Below are 19,634 nucleotides of genomic sequence, written 5' to 3'. Positions count from 1 at the left end.
AGAGTATCATAAAGGATTGGTTCATTCCTTCAAGAAAATGCAAGTCAATCCTCTATGATACCCACATGGTACATCATATACTAACAGGGCATCGTAGATGGCAGATTTATTCCTTCAAAACCACTCTTCAGTTCTCTATGATACCGCACATGGTATATATCATTTATCGACAAGGTACCATAGAAGATTGTTTCATTCTTCAAGAAAAACACTCTTCAATCCTCTTTGATACCCACATTGTATACATCATATACTGACAGGGTATTATAGAGGGTTGATTCATGACAGGGTATTATAGAGGTTTGATTCATTCCTTCAAGGAAAAGCAACTCAATCCTCTATGATGCCCATATGGCATATAACATATACTGACCCTTCAAGAAAAACACAACTCAATCATATATGATACCAGGCCACATGGTATATATCTTATACTAACAAGGTATCATGAATGATTGACCTCACATGATATCATATACAGACATAATATCATAGAGGACTGATTCATTCCTTCAAAAAGGAGCTCAGTCATCTATTATACCCACATGGTAGATATCATATATTGATAGGGTATCATAGAGACCGATTCATTCCTTAAATATTATATATATACTGACAAAGTATCATAAAGGATTGATCCACTTTTTCAAAAAAAAAAAAATCACTCCTTTATGATATCCACATGGTATATCTGATATATTGATAAGGTATCATAAAGAACAAGTTTATTCATTCAAAAGAAAAAAAAATTATAAAAAAAAAAATTTAACAAAAAGAGTTTAAGCTTAATTTTAGATCATTTTGAGCAAGTTAATTTTATAAAACAAATTATAAAAAAAAAATGAGTCATAGTTTAGATATAAAGTTTATTTTTATTTGCAAAAGGAAAAAATTATAAGAATATTTTTCTATTAATTTATATTTTAATAAATAAGTAGTGACTTTAGTATTTTTTTAACTATGTCCTATTGTAGCCTAATTATTTAGTTTTGCTATATTCTTTTTAATCTAAAAATGGTTAGCTAATATTTTGGTGTTTGTATTTTATATTTGTCTTTGAAAAGAAAGAAAAAGATAAAAATAAAATAAAGAAAAGACAAAAAAAAAAAAAAAAAAAAAAGAAAGAAAAAGACAAAAATATATAGATTAAATAAATGTTTTGGAATGAAGTGTAGGGGTGTTAAAAAGGAAAGTTGGTCCATAGTCTTTCTCGTCGGTTAAGTTTGGATCATTATCCACGTGGCAAACATGCATGTAATTAGAATTAGGTAATAAGTATTTATTATTGTAGTACGAAAGCAGTTAATAAGCTAAAGCTGGCATCAATCGGTGATTTCTTAAGTGGGCATACGGGTAATTATTTATTGTCGTGCGGGTAGTTAAAGTTATTAAACTTTTTTATGGGGACAGAAATGGGTAAATATTTTTGCCTTTTATGGGTATAAATAACAAGCGTATAGTAATAAGTAAGTATATATTTGGTGTATAATATATACAAACTAATTATAGATAATTTATACCGCAATTATACATTGGATACTAGCTAAAATTAGTAAGAAAAATAAAGATTAAAGTTAATTTAAAATGTTTTTAATTCATAAAGTTTGTTTTGTTCAGTTAGCAAACACTCCGGAAACAATTGCTTCCTTACTTTTATTGTTTCTAATTTCAGTTCATAATTAAAGAAGCTTGTTGAGAATCTAGGGAATATACACGTCATTTAATTGCTTTTTCCTATTTGGTGAAATATTTTTAGGAATAATATCCCAAATGCTCCTCAATTTTCATCACTGTTAGTGTACATGATCGTAGTCTGTCTCGTCCCCGCTGCATCGAAGAGTATCTATGCACTATGTTGCAGTTCATTGATAATGAAGATAGCGTTAGGGAGTAATTTTCTAACATAACAATTGGATGATATATAGGCGCATTTAGAATTTGCAATTGGTGGGTAAATGACTAATGACTGAGAATTTTTTTTAAAGAAATATCAAAATATCTTGTAGTTGTCAATGGTGACAGTGGGGTTTTTATTTGTTTGTGCACCTATTAATTAAATTGTTTGATTTATTCAAACTCATATCGTTTGGCTATTATGATATGAATAACTTATCCAAGAAAAAATGAAGAAAAATTGCTGATATGAATAAGAAAGGAACATAGATTTGAATTTAGGCTAACATAGATTTGAATTTAGGCTAGAGCTGAGGAGATTCAAGATTATCCTTAATATTGAAATCCAAATTGAGTGGTCCCTTAAAAGCCTAAACTACCTAAGCAAATTCATTTTGTAAATTCAGACGGTGAATTACAATTTGCACGGGTTCAATTGAACGCTCTTCATAGGTCAAAACTATTTTTTATATTATTTTACATAAAAAATGTTGAATTTCTTTCATATAAAGGAGATTCTAGTGCGCAAAAATGGATTCACAATTAATTACCACTAACACTGTGTTTGGAACGTTGTTACCCATTGTATTGTATTGTATCGTTACTACAAGTACAATGTTTGTTTTGATTGTTATTTAAAATGTATCGTATTGTATTGTTAAATTCCGTCGTTACGTAACAATGACAAGCCCTATTTTATGTAACAACCAATTTGGTGTTATCCCATTGTTACCTAATTTCTTTTTCCAATTATATCCTTACTTAATATTTCATAATCCTATTTTACCTTTACCCTATATTATCTAACTCCATCCAAATGCTCTGCCCTACGTCTCTCTTCTTTTCCCAGCTTGTCAACTGCTTTCTTTTTCCTTCTTCGTCTTTGTGTCCTACTTTTTGGTGAAAAAACTTTTGTGATTTTATAGTGTACTATTTTTAATTGCTCAAGTTTCTTCTCTTGTTTCGGAATTACATGTATTTCTTTTTGTCTATTACCTGTTTTCATTAATTTTGTTAAAATTTGCATTAATTTGACAATTTAATATATTTACAATGCATTATTTGGCACAACTTAATAAATTCAATATTTCCAATAGTTTAGGGCATTTTAGTAAACTTACCGATTTACTAATACAAGATGCATTTACACGGTCAATCCAAACAAAAAAAAATGTTACTATACGGACGAAACGATACAATCTATCCAAACATTATATCTACAAAACAGCACAGTACAATACAATACAACACAGTACAGTACATTATGAAACGATGGATAACAACTATCCAAACAGAGTGTAAGGTAAGCCTTAGTGGCGGTATTTTATTAAAATAGACGAAAACTAAAAAACAACAAAACAAAAGCAACAAAAGGAAATAAAGATAGGTAAAAGTTTAGTTTCCTAATCGTCAAAGATATCGATTGGCTTCGTCCTAAATTCTCTCCACCTTCTTGAAATTTTCAATACCATGGGAGCTTCATCAGAGAACAAATCAAGTGTGACAGAGCCGAGAAACCTCCCTAGAGACGGCGTTGGAGCTAAACTCATCGATATTTTAAACCTAGATCCACCTTCAAAGGTAATATCCAACTTCTCTGGTTTGACTTCACTTTAATTGCACCTTTTACACTCTCACCTAGTGCAGTGACGCCATAACAACGGAGTAAGAAACTCAAAAGATGATGAATCTCAAACGGTAGAAGAGCGGTCCAGATCTGGAATCCACGAGTACAAGCTATCTTGAGTGGGAAATATATCAAGCATTTGTACAAAAGCTAATGCTATCAATAGTACTTAGGGTGTGTTCGTTACAGAGGAAAATATTTTTCAATTTTGTAATATTTTGTTAGTCAAATTTTTTTAATTTTTTTTAATAGAAAAACAAGTTATTTAAGAATGGGAAAAATGACTCCCTAATGGAAGTATGGAAAATAAGTTCAACAAGGGGCATTCTACATTGATTATTTGATAGTTGTAATCCCCACCCTCCAACACACCTCATCTTGACCGCCATCCTCGTAGCCCCCTATCCCCACCACCTCACACCCGTACCCTCACCCCAATCTCCCATAGTATTTGTGTTAATTATAATTAATGCTTTTACAATAATACTTCTTATGCTTTTACAATAATACTTCTTACTTACGTACAAAACACAAAAAAAAAAATAAGTAAGAAACCCATTTATTTTCTTGAAAATTATTTTTCACTAAATACATTTTCCTTTGTACCAAACACACCCTTACTTTACGAATGGCACCATTAGTAGTACCATATGTGGTCCTAGACCCTGTATCAGTTTAAAATAGAATTTTTTTTAAAAAGAACAAAACAAAACCAACCAAAGAAAATAAAGACAGACAAAAGTTTTGTTTCCTAATCCTCAAAGATATCGATCGAATTTTCCCTAAATATTTTCCACTTTCTCGAAATTTTCAACTCCGCCGGACCTTCTTCAGAGAACAAATCAAGTGTGACAGAGATGAAAAACCTCCCCAGAGGCGATAGAGCTAAACTCATCGATTTCCAGCTTAGATCCACCTTCAAAGGTAATACTCAACTTCTCTGGTCTGACTTCACTTTAATCGCGCCTTCTACACTCTCACCTAGTGCAGTGACGCCATAACCATAGAGTAACAAACTCAGAAGATGATGAATCTCAAGAGATAGAAGAGTGGTCCAGATTTGGAATCCACGAGTACAAGCTATCTTGATTGGGAAATATATCAAGCATTTGTACAAAAGGTAGTGCTATTAGTACTACTTAGTGTATGTTCGGTACAGAGAAAAATACTTTTCAATTTTTTAATAGTTTGTTGGTCAAATTTTTAAAAAAATATTTTTATAGAAAAATAAGTTGCTTAAAAATGAGGAAAATAACTTCCCTAGTGGAAGTATGGAAAACAATTTCAACAAAGAGCATTCTACATTGATTATTGGATTGTATCCTCCCCACCCTACAACACACCTCATCTTCACGGGCAATTTGCAGGATTGCCCTTCGCTGGGGGTGGTCTTTAATTCTTGCCCCTCAAATTGGTGGTCTTTAACTTTCGCCCTTGGCTAAAAATTCCTTGGTTTCGGATTCGAACCCCCGCTCAGTGAAGAATTTTAAAAAAAATCGCAAGGTAGAGTTTGCCTCCCAAATTGGTGGTCTTTAACTTTTGCCCTTCTAACTCTGCCTTAAGGTAGAATTTTGCAAAATTCTGCCTTGTGAATCCAAACATCTGCCTTGCGATTTTTTTTTTTTTTTTTACTGAGCTGGGGTTTGAACCCACGGCCTCAGTGTATTAGGCGAAGGGCAAAACTTAAAGACCACCAATTTGAAGGGCAAAAATTAAAGATCACCCCAAATGAAGGGCAATCCGCGCAAAAAAAAAATGCATCTTCACCCCACATCCTCGTAACCCCCCATCCCCACCACTCCAAACCCCTACCCTCACCCACCTCCCATAGTATTTGTCTTAATCATAAGTAAATACTTTTAAAATAATATTTTTTCTTACGTACTGAACACAAACAATAAGTAAGAAACCCGTTTATTTTCCTAAAAACATTTTTCAAGAAAACATTTTCCTTCCTACGGAGTACACCCTTAATTTACTAACGGCACCATCAGTAGTACCATTTGTGGTTCTAGATCCTGCATAAGTATCATTAGAGGCAGTTTCACTGTTTCCTACTAGAAGGGGCAATTTAGTGACAGCATTTACACAGTAACAAAACATGAACAAGTTACTATCAGAGGCAGTGGACGGTTAGAGTTACATATATCCTTGAAAATTCTAGTAAAGCAAGTTTCTTCCTTGTCTAGCTTGAAGGTTGGCAAAACAAACAAGGGAGGAACGTCAAAAAACATGGGATGATCATAGTAGTCTTGCTTAGCTCCTTCCTTTGCACAGGTATTCACATACTAGTATTCTATTCTAATACTTTCTCTTTTCCAATTTATGCGATACACTTTCATTATTAAAAAAATGATATATTTTTATTTAGAAATTATTTTTTCATTTTATCCTTAATAAGATAATTTATAGCCACACAAACATATATAACTTGCTTCAGTTTACAAATTTCAAAAAGAAAATACCTTCTTAAATTCTATGCTCAATCAAATAACATCACACAAAATGAAATGAAGTAAAACATATTTTTTAATCCTGTTCAATTTATTCATATGGCTCCGCCACTAAATCCATAGGTAAGGCAATAACATACATACATGCACAGCAACGGTTAGTATCAAAGAGACACTATATATTAACTAGTACATCACAGTAATCCTTTTAAAATCCTTTAACTTACATGCACAACAAAGACTAGTATCAAAGAGACACTATTAACTAGTACATCACAGTAATCCTTGTAAGTAAGCAAGCATTCATCATATGATAAAAGCTATGATCGCCATTAAACACTTGACATCCTTCTAAGTGTTCTCAGTTTGTCAGCCATCCATTGAGCTTTTGTTGGTTGATTCTTTTTCTCCTCCTACATCACACACACATATATATGAACAATTACAAGATAGCTGTAAATAAATAATAAAATAAATACTCTAACTACTTTAAAATAATCATATAAAGCTAATCTTAAGCATATTTTATATAGGAAATAGTCATACCTCTTCTTTTCTTTTTGTTGCAACTTGAGCCTTTTAAGAAAAAAAAAAGTAAATTAAAATTAAAGGTGCTATGTGTATTACATAAAACACCCCCCCCCCCCCCCCCAAAAAAAAAAAAAAAAAAAATCCAATTTTATGGATGTGATTTTTATCTTTCAGCTTACCACAAGTAACTTGAGCCTGTCATTCTCTTCTCTCATTCGATCGAGCTCTACCTCCAATTCTGCTGTATATGCCTGCATCATAGCAAAGTTTACTCTAATCAAGTAGTACTAGATAAGTTTGGGTTTAGAAAAGAAAAAAAAACAATTTCTATGAAGAATTTAATTTAATTTTTTGAAAGAATAAATATCATAGATATTTAGAAGAGTATAGAAAGTTATATTGTAATATCTTTGATATTTTGGAAATGTGTAGAAATTGTAGACACTTAGATAATTGTAGTAGAATTATCTAGTTCTTTTTGAATCTAAAAATAATAACTAGATGTTCTAGAGTAGTGGTAGAAGATAAGAGCAACTAGATTTTTTGTAGATGTATCTAGAATAGTATCTAGAACCATCCCTGCAGAAGTATAAATAGGGGTGACCCTAGTCATTTGTAATCAATCTAATACAAACCCAATTCAATACCATTCAATTTAATTCAAGTAAACCTTCTTCCTATCCATAGCTTCCTCTTATTTCGTTGAATCTTCTTATCTTAGTTAACGATCTTGGGCTAGCAGAAGGTCTTCCCAAATTTTAATTTTTATTCTGCTATATTTCTCTACATGGTGTCAGAGCCATAGCCATGGCTTCTGGATTTTATTTCAAGATCGAGTTAGTGATAGATTCAATTGGTTTCGCTAGGTAGATGGATTTGAGCAGTACGTCCTGTTAATGGACTGGGAATGAAATTGTTGAACCAGTCCAATTACAAGTTAGGGAAGACATGTATGGAATCATACCTTGTTTGCAAGGATTTGTGGAATGTTGTTAATGGGAGTAACACAAGTCCTCCTGCCGACGGATTCAAAAATAACAGCGCATACAAGAAGTGAAAGCAGATTAATGTGAAAGAGGAATTCATCGTAAAGAGGTCTATCTCTCAAATTTTTTTTGATCGTATTATAAGGTGCAAATTAGCTCATGAAATATGAGGACCTTCAATCGGTTGTTCAACAAGAACGATGAAGCCGGCTACAGATATTGGAGAATTAATTAGAGAACACCGCTCAAGGTACTCTTTCTATTGCCGAGTACTTTTTAAAGATTAAGAACTTATGTTAAGAAATTTCGTTATTGAGTCCAGAAAAGGCTATCTCTGAAGTACGAATGAGAAGAATTATCATCGTGGTTTGAAGTGTGATCGATATATCTCTTTTGTTACATCAATTTAAGGATGGGTTCAACGAACATCTTTTCGAGTTTGAGAATCTATTGTCATCACAGGAGCTACTAGCGAAATAGATGGCTGGCGTATCGAGCAAAGAAGCGGAAGAAAACATTCTTGTAGCTAACAAGAGGAATTTTAAATAAAGGCAAAAGCAAAGTGGTTCAAGACTGATGGCTTATTCTGAATTCCAAGAAGGTTTAAGCTCGCCAAGACAGAAGGAATAGTCTTATAATAATTATTGTAAGAAGACTATTAAATGTTGCCGATGTGGTGAAGTAGGGCACATAAAAAAATAAAATAAAAAATTTGTCGAGCCAAGGAAAGCAACATGGCTCAAATCGAGAAAGCTCCTGAAGAAGAAGAAGACTAAGGAAAATTCCTTGTAGTTGATACACGAGGAATAGATGCCATGACTTCCATCAATTTTGAAAGAGACTGGATCGTTGATTTATGATGTGGGCACCATCTTACTGGAGATCAGTCTAAATTTTCCACCTTTCATGAATGCAATGGTCATGAAGTATAATTCAGTCCATGGTGTGGAGAAGGAAGGCACTGTTGTCATCAACAAGAAGCAAGGACGCCCTGCCACTCTCAATAGTGTCTTTCATGTTCCAAGTATAAAGAAAAATTTATTTTCAGTTACAAATGCTGTGGATGCTAGATGCTATCTACTATTTGGCCTAGATGACGTGAAGTACCTGCGAAATATCAAGAAAGTCAAGGCGGATATCATTCATATTGGTAAGAGAGTTGATGACTTATATGTTATCATCAGCCGCTAATCCATATGTTGAGAAGATGAGTAGCAATGATAATACCCATCTATGGCATGCTAGACTTGAGCAGCTTGGCATGGATAAATTGAAAGCCATGGTGAAATTGAATCTAGTAAAAGGGTCGCCTAATTTAATTTTTTTTTTTTTTTTGGTGGAGGAGAGGTTTATGAAGGATGCCAATACAGAAAGTCACACCGACTTCTACTTGACATATCCTTGTTAAGGTGCAGTGTTCCACTAAAACAAGTTCACACTAATTTGATGGGGCCAATAAGAATTCCTTCGTTCGCCGACTCACATGCTGACTTTTATTGATAATTTTACTAGATTCACGTGGGTTTATTTTGTGAAGCACAAGTCAGAAGTCTTCAATAAGTTTATGAAATTCAAAAAAATAGTTGAAGTCGAGCTTGGTTCAAGGATAAGGCGGTTGCGAATGGATAATGGAGGTGAATTCACTTCTGTGGAATTTCTCTCTTTTTGTCATCAACTGGCATTAAAAGAGAACTCGCATGTAGTGATATACCACAACAAAATGGAGCAGCTGAAAGGAAGATTCGGCACTTAACAGAGACATAAAAGAGTTATGAAATGTGCGGCATGTGTAACTAATACGATGCTACTTTTTTCCGAACAACATGAAGTCACCTTATGGATTGATGTTTGGGGAGAAGCCAAGCGTTAAGTATCTAAGAGTTTTGGCTCTATATGTTATGTTCATATCCTAGATTATCAAGTTGGATGCTAAGGCAAGAAAATGCATCTTTGTAGGATATGACGAAAGGAAAAAGTGTTGGGAATGCATGAACCCGAAAACTCATCATTTCGTCATTTCTCGGGATGTCATATTTATGAAGTCTCCTTGTACTATGGAGCTGCGTCGAAAGGAGCGAATCCTAAAATCTCAAACCCTGGAGTTCAGTACTTACCTATCACATGTGTTTTTTCAGATAATACATCTGCTGAGAAGCTAAGAACTCAAAGAACATGAAACTCAGCAAGAAGATTATTTATGTGGTTCACAAAGGCTACAAAAAGACATTTTGAAGCTAGCCCGCTACAGAGATGAAAATTTTGTCAATACGTATTCGTATTTCTTTGCCGGACCAATTAATGACGTAAGACCTTCCTCATTTGAAGAAGCAAGAGGAGTCAGACCTTCACCAAGACACACCCAAAAGCTTTGTCTGAGTTCTTTCGAGACAAGTTTGGGATAGCTTCCAAAAAATTACTTTAAGGGGGAGTGTGAAAAATTAAAGTTATTTTTTTGAAAGAATAAATATCATAGATATTTAGAAGAGTTTCTAGAAAGTTATACTATAATATCTTTGATATTTAGGAAATTTCTAGAAATTTTAGACACTTAGATAATTGTGGTAGAGGATATAATTATCTAGATCTTTTTGTATCTAGAATAATATCTAGATTGTTATATCCCGTATTTTTGAACGTCGGATTATTTGTAAGCTGAGGTGGGGCCCACACGTTAAGATTTTTTTTTTTTTTTTTTTGGAACATGTGAAAAGTTATATGAATCACATATGTAAAGTTAAACACAACTCATGAAGGACCCTTGGGTCAAATCAAAGTGGAAGCCCTCCAAACGAATATTTTTAAGAAAACGTTTTCGGGTGACCTGACTTTCAGGGGCAAAAACGGTATTATAAGTTTGGAATTTGGAAAAATACCGAGAAATAGAAGTTGTAGATAATTGAATTAGCTTTCCAACCATAGGTCGTGGGTTCCCAGGTGACGTCGGTACAAGGAGATATGAACGTTTTAAGGTCGAAAGGTCAGTGGGCTAGGCCCAACTCGGGCCCAACCGGGTTAGGCCCATGACCCATGTTATTTAAGTGATATTTCATCCCTTCCCTCCTCATTTTAAGACCTGGAACAACCAGAAAATTCTGGAGAGATAGAGAAAAAAGGCCTTGGAGAAGAAAAACCAATTTTGACCAAAATCCGAGCGCCGAATCCCGAAGCCCATGAAGGGAAAAGTGTTGTACGCTGCGTTGTCTTCACTTTGAGCTAAAAATCAACCAAGGAGGAGAGTGATAACATGGTGGCTGCCTACTTAAGGTAATATGAAGGTTCCTTTTCATTGTTAACAAGTTTATTTAAAGATTTAACGGATTAGGACGGAAGAAATAGCGATATAAATTCGTTTGTCGGTGTTGATGTGGTAGCCGTATAGGGGGCTGTTTTGGTGGGGTATGATGAGCTAATTTTATTTAGTATTTTGATTGTTGTTGTGTTGTGGATTTCATGTTGTTAAATGAAGATTTAATGGCTTGAAATAAAGTTGTAATCGTTTGCGGATTATGGAAGAAGTTAATATGACATTAGTATGGTTTCTTATAATTGTAGGAATAATGTTGCTAATATGTAGAATGTTGGTGTAGTTTATGAATTTGGAGGAAAGAAAATGTGTTGTAATTATTCTTGTTGGATTTGAAGGAATTTGGGTAGTGTATGTGTTGGTTGAACCGTTTGAAATATTGTGCGGGTTGTCGAAGTGTTCTAGAATATTGTTGAATGGTTTCGGATTAGTATTTGAATGTGTGAACAATTGTGAATTGGATATAAATGAAATGTTGTTTGATTATGTAAAAGGAGCTACTAATGTTGGAATGTATTTTGAATAAATTGTTGAAGTTGGAGATATGATGGTTGGCATTGTTGTTGATAGTTTGGCCGAGTTAAATTCTCGGATTTGTTGTTGTAATTTTTGGCCGAGTTGGACTCGGGGATGGCGCATTTACAGGGGAAATGCTGCCAAAATTTCTGTAAGACAAGTGTTACTTCAAGATTCAACTCCTAAAAGCTTATAGTAATGTTTGGTAACTATGACCCTTTGTAGATTTTGGAGAAAACGGGACTTGAGTTTGGACGAGCGAGAAAGGCGAATAAGGTATGTAAAGCTTCACCTTTTGTTCTCTTGGCATGTCCTAGGCATAATAGGTTTTGATACGAGCCTTGGGGGCGACTCTACTCCTAGGAATCCGAGCTTAGATTTGGCCCTTTTCATTCAAAAGAATTGAATTAGATACTTTATGTTTTGTTGGAAAAATAGCTTAAACATTTATAACTCTCACAAATGGAACCGAATTACCTTGAGATTTTAATAGGTGGCTCCATAAAGCCTAATGTTCATGATTTTACATACGCCACCTCGACTTGACCCGAGGTGGGCCCCCAATTTCCGAGATTTTTCCATGTTGACTTAATTGACTTATTTTGAGCGTTATGCAAGTACGACTTTTGACTAACTTCCGATTGTTAAAAAGTGATCATTTTGATTATTCCATTGAGTTCTATGATATATTTTGCCATGTACAAACGATCCCAAAGGTTTTGTCTTTGACATAACTCGTCGCAACTTCGAAAGGTATGACCTATGGCTATTGTCTGACTTCCTTTAAATGATCTATCGTCTGGATTGTTCTTTCGAGTCTTGGCAAACATTGTATATTTTATGTTGCATGTGGTTTCTCACTACTCGCTCGTGCGAGGGGGCGCTATTACATCTTTCACTTGCGTCCCGGGCCGGGGTATGTATTCGTGCAATTCCACCGCATTGTTCACCGCGTCCCTCACTCGTAGGGGCGGGGCATGTTATATACATATATATATACTTATGATGATGATGTGATGACGGGAGGTGGCCGGATGGCATATGATGATTCCTTTCACCGCGTCCCTCACTAGAGGGCGGGGCACGTTACATATATATACATGATGATTTTACTTACCGCGTCCCTCACTAGAGGGCGGGGCATGTTATGTATGCATATGTTCATGATGATTTCTTTAAATATGATACTCGGTCCATTAATGATTTTGAAAAGCATGATTTACGTTCAAGGCAAGTTTTATGAGTTCCGGTTCTTCGCACTACTTTTCTCGTCCTCCTTATTTCCGTATGATCCGCTTTTGTGTTTACCGCTTTTACATATTCGGTACATATTTCGTCGACCCCTTTCTTCGGGGGGCCGCGTTTCATGCCGCGTGTGTACACCTGTGTGAGTCAAGATTTTAGTAGAAGACGTTTCACGGATTAGCTAGCTCCATTTCTTCCGGAGTGCTTTGCCGAGTCGATTATCATGTTATGGTTTCATGTTCGGGTTAGAGACTTTGCGGTGTGTTGTGGGTGTTAGATGTCGGTTATGTAAATGGCTATGTAAGCCGGTATATTATTATGCGTTGTGTTATAAGTTTCATATCTTTAACGCAAGATTTTATTTGATTTGAGAAAAGCAAAAAGCATATTATTCTTCGATAAATTTTTGTTATGTATAATTGTGTCATGATTTGAGAGTCAGCGTGAGTATGACTATTATGTGAGTCCGCGGGTTCGCTCGGCCCTAAATAAGGGTCGGGTGCCCATCACGCCCTAACGGAAATTAGGGTGTGACATAGATGTTCTAGAGCAACTAGATTTTTCATAGCTGTATCTAGAATAGTATTAAGAACCATCCCTATACAAGTATAAATAGGCGGCGACCCTAGTCATTTGTAACTAACCCAATACAAACCCAATTCAATACCATTCAAGTCAAGTCAACATTCTTCCTTTTCATACCTTCCTCTTCTTTAGTTGAATCTTTTAATCTTAGTTAAGGATCTTGGGCTAGCAGAAGGTCTCCCCAAATTTTAATTTTTCTTCTGCTATAATTCTCTACAATTTCTCACTTGAATGGCACTTATTTTCCATTTTAAATTTCCTTTGAATATTTTAGCTATTAAAAATTCTTGAATGCTATTGATTTTTGATGGTTAGGAAGCCAACAAGGTGAAAGAAATCGAATTAGGGAGATTTTCGCATTGAATTTGATGATTGGAGCAATTGAATTAGTCGCGCACGCATGCCAGAATAATTTTGGGAAAAATATGTCAAGAATGACGCCGAAAGTAATTGGTAAAAGGTCAACTCATAATTAAACAACCTAGTTATAGGATCTACGTTTAGCCGATAATTTGGGAATCATTATCTTAGGTCGTAACCATCACCACTGGAGGAGCTAGAATTTTCAATAAGGAATTCAGAATATAAAAAAAGTAAGCACACTAAGAAGCTAAGGGGATTCAATATATACTGTATATACATAAAAAATAATTTGACCTCATTTATGTAGTGTAATTTTTTGTCGAAGGTGGTTCGGATGAACCCCCTTCTATACACTTGGCTCCGCCCCTAACCATCACAGTTATTATGTAACTCTATTTACCAAGACTTGGAACACATGGAAAGAAATCACCTAACTTAAATTTGTTTTTATTGAAATTCAATCTCAGATCTCCCGAATCTTATTCCACTTCATTGATCACTAAACCATATCCACTTCTAAAATCTAGAAAGTAAAATTTAATTTGGAGATGGAAAATTATACTAACCTCCTTTCTAGCTCTGGATCTTGCAGCAGATTCTCTGTTCTTAATCATTCGACGTTGTCTCTTCTCCGTTAATGCTTGATCGTCATATGATGACCTTCTTCTTCTTCTCCCACTGCTTGGTGGTTCACTAACATCTGATGCACTGTTGGGTATTTCATTTTCATTTGTAGCAATTTGATCTGAAGGATGGTGCACATTGAAATCAACAGTAACTTGTTCAAGGATATGATCACCTCCCATGCCATTTTCAGCAACATAACTTAAATGTTGTCCTGGTCAAATATTTCCGTGAAAAAGTTGCATTATTTCATCTCTCATGTCATTTATTATTTTCTCAGTGAGCGTGAAAAGAGTTAAGCGATAGTTAAAGTGGAACAAAGAGACTATATGTGAGTTCAAATAATAATATGGCGCGAATTTCGAGAGTCAATTTTCTTAAGTTTGACCATGAATTTGGAGATAGAATCTCTTAGTTTGTTCAAATAAAATTTACGGAAAAGACTCATAAATATCCCGACTTATACAAAAAGGGTCATTGATACCCTCCTTCCACCTTTAGGTCTAACAATACCTCGCATTCGACCTTTTGAGTCTAAAAATACCCTTAATTAAGGTTTATTTTAGGACTCAAGTATACCTCTCAAATTAACCGGTCAAATGTGACTCTTTTAAAAGCCACATGGCTGGAGGGTATTTAAAAGAGTCAAACCTGTTAGTTTGAGGGGTATGTTTGAGCCCAAAAACAAAGCTTAGGAGTATTTTTACACCCAAAAGGTTGAAAGAGGGGTATTTTTAAACTAAGAGGTAGAAGGAGGGGGTATTGTTAGACCCAAAGGTGGAAGGAGGGAATTTACGAGTTTTTTTTATATGTTAGGGGCATTTATGAGCCTTTTCGATTTATATATTTGGAACCTAAATAGGAAGTAATATAAGTCACAATAAATTAATATTTTAAAATATTTAAAATGCATATGAAAATATTGTTGTCAAATAAAAACTCATTTGAAACTCGAAATTCAAAAGATTCCACATAAATTAATATGAGGGAGTAAATTAAAGTGTTTTAAAAATTACACTAACAAAATTATTTTACTTTCTAAATAGTAACGATACCATTCATATGAACAAATAAATGTTCATGTCACGTGCGATAAAATAGGAGTGATGTGTTTAAAAAATGATAAAGTGAAAATGTCGTTACACATTTAATTTACCTTCTATAGGAGTATCTTGATTTGAATTGGGCATAACTTGATTTCCTTCAGTGTCCCAAAAATTGTGGAGCATGCCATCTAAATTCATAGACCCATAATTTCTTTCCTTCCTGCTTGATGAAGAAATTGAAAGGTAATCTGAAGGTCCTCCTTGCATTTTGGTGATTCTTCTAAATTAACAGTACAATAATCAACACTCTGCAAAGTAAAAGGAGTAAGTCTTAAATTTCATCTATCAATAAAAAACAAAAGTAAAATAGTTAAAATACACACAACTGGTTCAAAACATGAATGAAAATCGAAACAAAATAGTACTCCCTCGGTTTCAAAGTATTTGTTGTTCTTACTAAAAATAACTGATCCAAAATAGTTGTTATTTTAGAAAATTAAGATATAATTAGTTACTAGTTTTCACTTTTCCTCTTACTCAATAAATGTGGTGAAGAAAAGAAAGCATTATTAAATCGAGAACAAAGACAAAATGAGGATAATTTGATCAAATTACTCTTTTAGTTAACTATTTTTAAGGGCGTTAAAACCAAGACAAGTAAATTGGACCAGAAGGAGTACAACCTTTTCTAGCATTAGGAGATTAATTAGGAGTGATTTTATTAATTAGCAGTGAGTTTGACTCCGACTTAAATTATCCGTACCCAATCCCTTCACTTGATTATTTATTTATAGGGTGTTTGGATTGACTTTTTTAAAAATAGCTTATAAGCTAAAAGTTAAAAGTCATAAGTTGTTAATATTCAATTTTTAGTTTTTAGCTTATTTTTGTACTTTTTAGCCTAAAAGTAAGTGTTTAACAACACTTTTAATTTTTTTTCAAACACCACAAAAGGTAAAAAAGAGCTTAAAAGCTAAAAAAAAAAAAACACTTAAAATAAGCCATTCCAAACAGGCTCTTAGTAAAAAAGTATATTGAAAAATAGTTTGATGCCAGGAAGGATGAGTTTTGTTATTCAAGAAGTAATAAATAGATACATTCGCACCACTATTATTTTATGGCAAGAGCTATAAAATTTGTAGTCGCAAAATCCAAAATTGTATTGTAGAAGAAGAAACAATAAAGAGAGAGGAAAGTGGCCATGCAGGAATAAAGGTAAGGTTGACCTACTGAAATTCACTGGATAATTTCTTCTTATTAGTAGAGGCATTGATTAGTAGAGGCATTGATAAATAAAGTTAATCGATAGTTAAGCCAGTGAAAGATAATAGATACCTATTAAAATAGTTAAAATACAAGTAAATCGATGCAGAGCATGAGTTCCATTATAAAAAGATATTAATAAATAAAGTTAATCGATAGTTGAGCTGGTGAAAGATTATAAATACCTATTAAAATAGTTAAAATACAAGAAATCGACTCAGATCATGAGTATCGTTTTAAAAAAATAAAAATAAAACTTTTTCATTCCCGATTGTTAAGTCATCCTACAACTTTTTCTAGCTATACCAACATCGAGTTCAATTCCGATTTAAATTATCGGTACCCAATGCCTTCACTTGCTTAATTGTTTTACTAAGAAAATTTTCCAAAAAATAGTTGCTTGAGCCTTGATGGTAGGATGATAAAAAGCTTATCATCGATCTCTCATTCTGGGAGAGAAGGGGTAAATAATTGACATAAAAAGGCAAAAAAAAAAAAAAAAAAATTAACATAAAAAATGGAAATTTGACAAGTCGAATCTTCATTTGATTCAACTTTTAAGTCCCTTCGAGGACATTTGAAAAAATTATAGCGATATAGGAAAGATTAGTATGATCCTTGTGCAAGGATGGCAAGCACAAGTCGAGAATCTTTAGAGCCTAACTTTAAATTGAAACAGAACCAATCACCATTAAAAAATAAAGAAAAGAGGACTTGCATGTGAAAAAGATGGGAGGCAAGTCACATACTTTAAGATGAAAGCTGAACTCCAATAGCTTCCTTTGCAGGAAAAAATTCAACAAGATTTGCTGTGAATTAGAAAACTTTTAGACATAAAAAATGTTCATTTTATCATTGTCACAGGAAGCAAAAGATACACGAAGAGAAATAAAAAAGAGAATAAAATATAGAAGAAGAGTTAAAGAAGTTAAGGGGATTATTTGTAGATACGTCCATGACACTTGCCAACATTTTTCACCGAAATTAAGTGCGTTTCAATCCCTAATTTGTACTCTTTTGAAGTAGTTAGTCATTGGAACCTCCGTCACTAATTAGCTCCTAATTATTTTTTGAACAAAAGTTTAATTTTTTATATTTCTTTAAGCTGATTATGCTACTTAGTACCATTAGTTTCTTTGGCAAAGATAAAACTAGCAGGCATTATAGGAGCTTCGTATGTTATAAGTAGATGTTTTAAACGTCATCCTCGATGATTGATAATTGGCTATAAATATATATGTTTTTCTATTGGTGTTCGCAGGGTAAATTATACTAGTGATTTATACTAATAGTGATTTTTATATGTCTAGACGACACAATCAGACCGAAATGAAATGTAAATGTGTGACCTAGAGCAAAAAGGGAATGACTTCTAAACGAAAGGTTCACTTGAGGGCAACGACGTCGTAGGTATACTTGGACATTATCACAATCCAAATCTATGTGACTAGGGGTCGTCACGATCCGACTAGGGGCCATGACGGGTACCCGGGGCTAACCACCGAGCACCGCTCATACCATTACCCATCGTACTCATCAAGCGTTCATTCATTAATCTTATACTCATCATAGGAAAAATCATTTTTCGCTTCGAAACATAATTACCTTTATATACATAAGCCCTTCGGCTATCAAAATAATGTACATACAATAAGGACATCGTGAGACCATACTACCCACACGGGCGCATCTACGAGCCTCTACTAGAGTACTAGACATATGGACGGAACAGGACCCCGTCATGCCCAAAACATATATATACACAAAAGAATAATCAATGGCACCTCTGGAATAATGGGGTGCTCTCAAAATCTGCTAGTAGCTCCTACGAGTCTGGATCACCTCCCTGCCTACCTGTGGGCATGAACACAGCGTCCAAAGAAAACGGACGTCAGTACGAACATTGTACTGAGTATGTAAGGTATGAATGAAATGAACATAATAGAGAAATCATAAGACATACGATGAAGATATAACCTGCGTAACTTTTAAGGGTGGATACATTTCATACATATATCATATATAATCATAGTACATGTATCATCATAGCGCATACATCATCGTATCATATATATATCATCATCGTTAACCCGCGTCCGGGTAACCATCATATGCCGCCCACTAGTGGTGTCATGCCCGCCTTTTAGGCTCGGTGTAAACATAGCAGCTCCCCAAAGGTGACATGCCCGGCCATTTAGGCATGGTGGAATCGTATGCAGCCCGCCTTCGCGGTGACATGCCCGGCCAACTAGGCACGGTGGAATCGTATCGTCATATAGTCAACATAAACTTATCATTATCACACATCTCATAGGCATATCATAACCTTATCATAACTTAGCATCATCATACATTCATCATTAATCATACATTAAAGCTTGAAGGTAACCGTGGCTATGTCGGGGTGACATGAGGTCGTGAACCCCGACTACGTTATGGAGTAATCATAATCGTTATATCTCACCTTGGAGGGACTAACATTTAAGGTGAGTGCACACAAGGAAAAGCATCAATGGAACTATACTTAGGGTCATTAGATTGTAGAAACATCATATCGTATCCATAGTAAGAACTTTATGGAATTAGCATATCATGAGCTTTAGACTTTTAGGCTCAACTCATAGTCATCATCATCATACTCATATCGTATCTCTTTTCTTTATCTTATGAAAAGCTCTTTATAACCATAGACACATAGTTTTCGATGCGTAGGAAAGTCATGGAAATATAGGAGAATTCATGCCATAGGAGTCATGCCTTAGAAAGAAGGGACTAGCCTGACATACCTCTTTCGTTTAGCTATTCTATCGTTTGATCGTTCTCCTTCGATGCTCGCGTTTCTACCTTTAAGAAAGTTTATATTAACATTAGTTAATCGATTATAAAAACATGCTTACTAAGGCTAGAGAAAATTGGGCAGCATTTCCTTTGTTTATACAACTTTCCTTATATCACATATCGACTCCCAAACATCAATAACAACATTCACAATATTATAGGCAACAATCATCATTCATCTACATTATCCACATTTCTCAACTTCACTTCAATTTCTCCATAATCATGGTCATAGTTCACTATTACGTTCTCTCACATATAATGCTTATCCCATGTTCTAAATGTCATTCATAACATATTTACAATCACAACATATCAATATTCATGACTCATTCCAAACTACTATTCACAATCTCATTA

At 34.3% G+C, this 19,634-nt stretch overlaps 1 protein-coding gene and 1 non-coding gene across 2 annotated transcripts; one reads left to right on the top strand and one right to left on the bottom strand.

The window, feature by feature from the left end:
* Positions 1–6,053: 6,053 nt before the first annotated feature.
* On the bottom strand, positions 6,054–17,363 carry LOC132035135 (ABSCISIC ACID-INSENSITIVE 5-like protein 2). Its single transcript, XM_059425439.1, has 6 exons — positions 17,186–17,363; positions 15,284–15,481; positions 14,070–14,341; positions 6,684–6,755; positions 6,520–6,549; positions 6,054–6,386 (listed from the first exon to the last, which is right to left on the bottom strand). The coding sequence occupies exons 2-6, from the start codon at positions 15,438–15,440 to the stop codon at positions 6,306–6,308; spliced, it is 612 nt and encodes a 203-aa protein (XP_059281422.1). The 5' UTR covers positions 15,441–15,481; positions 17,186–17,363; the 3' UTR covers positions 6,054–6,305.
* On the top strand, positions 16,998–17,103 carry LOC132035636 (U6 spliceosomal RNA). Its single transcript, XR_009409363.1, has one exon. It is a non-coding gene; the product is annotated as a U6 spliceosomal RNA (small nuclear RNA).
* Positions 17,364–19,634: the final 2,271 nt, after the last annotated feature.

Source organism: Lycium ferocissimum, chromosome 10, assembly GCF_029784015.1.
Source record: "Lycium ferocissimum isolate CSIRO_LF1 chromosome 10, AGI_CSIRO_Lferr_CH_V1, whole genome shotgun sequence".
Taxonomy (NCBI): domain Eukaryota; kingdom Viridiplantae; phylum Streptophyta; class Magnoliopsida; order Solanales; family Solanaceae; genus Lycium; species Lycium ferocissimum.
Note: the sequence above shows the minus strand (reverse complement) of the source record. Positions and strands in the feature narration are given on the sequence as shown.

Excerpts from the sequence above, each read along its gene's own strand:
- LOC132035135 (XM_059425439.1), bottom strand. The coding sequence starts at position 15,440 with ATGCAAGGAGGACCTTCAGATTACCTTTCAATTTCTTCATCAAGCAGG. Across the intron at positions 6,756-14,069 it reads GATCCAGAGCTAGAAAGGAG|GCATATACAGCAGAATTGGA; the intron begins GTTAGTATAATT and ends GCTATGATGCAG. Across the intron at positions 6,387-6,519 it reads CAACAAAAAGAAAAGAAGAG|GAGGAGAAAAAGAATCAACC; the intron begins GTATGACTATTT and ends TGTGTGATGTAG.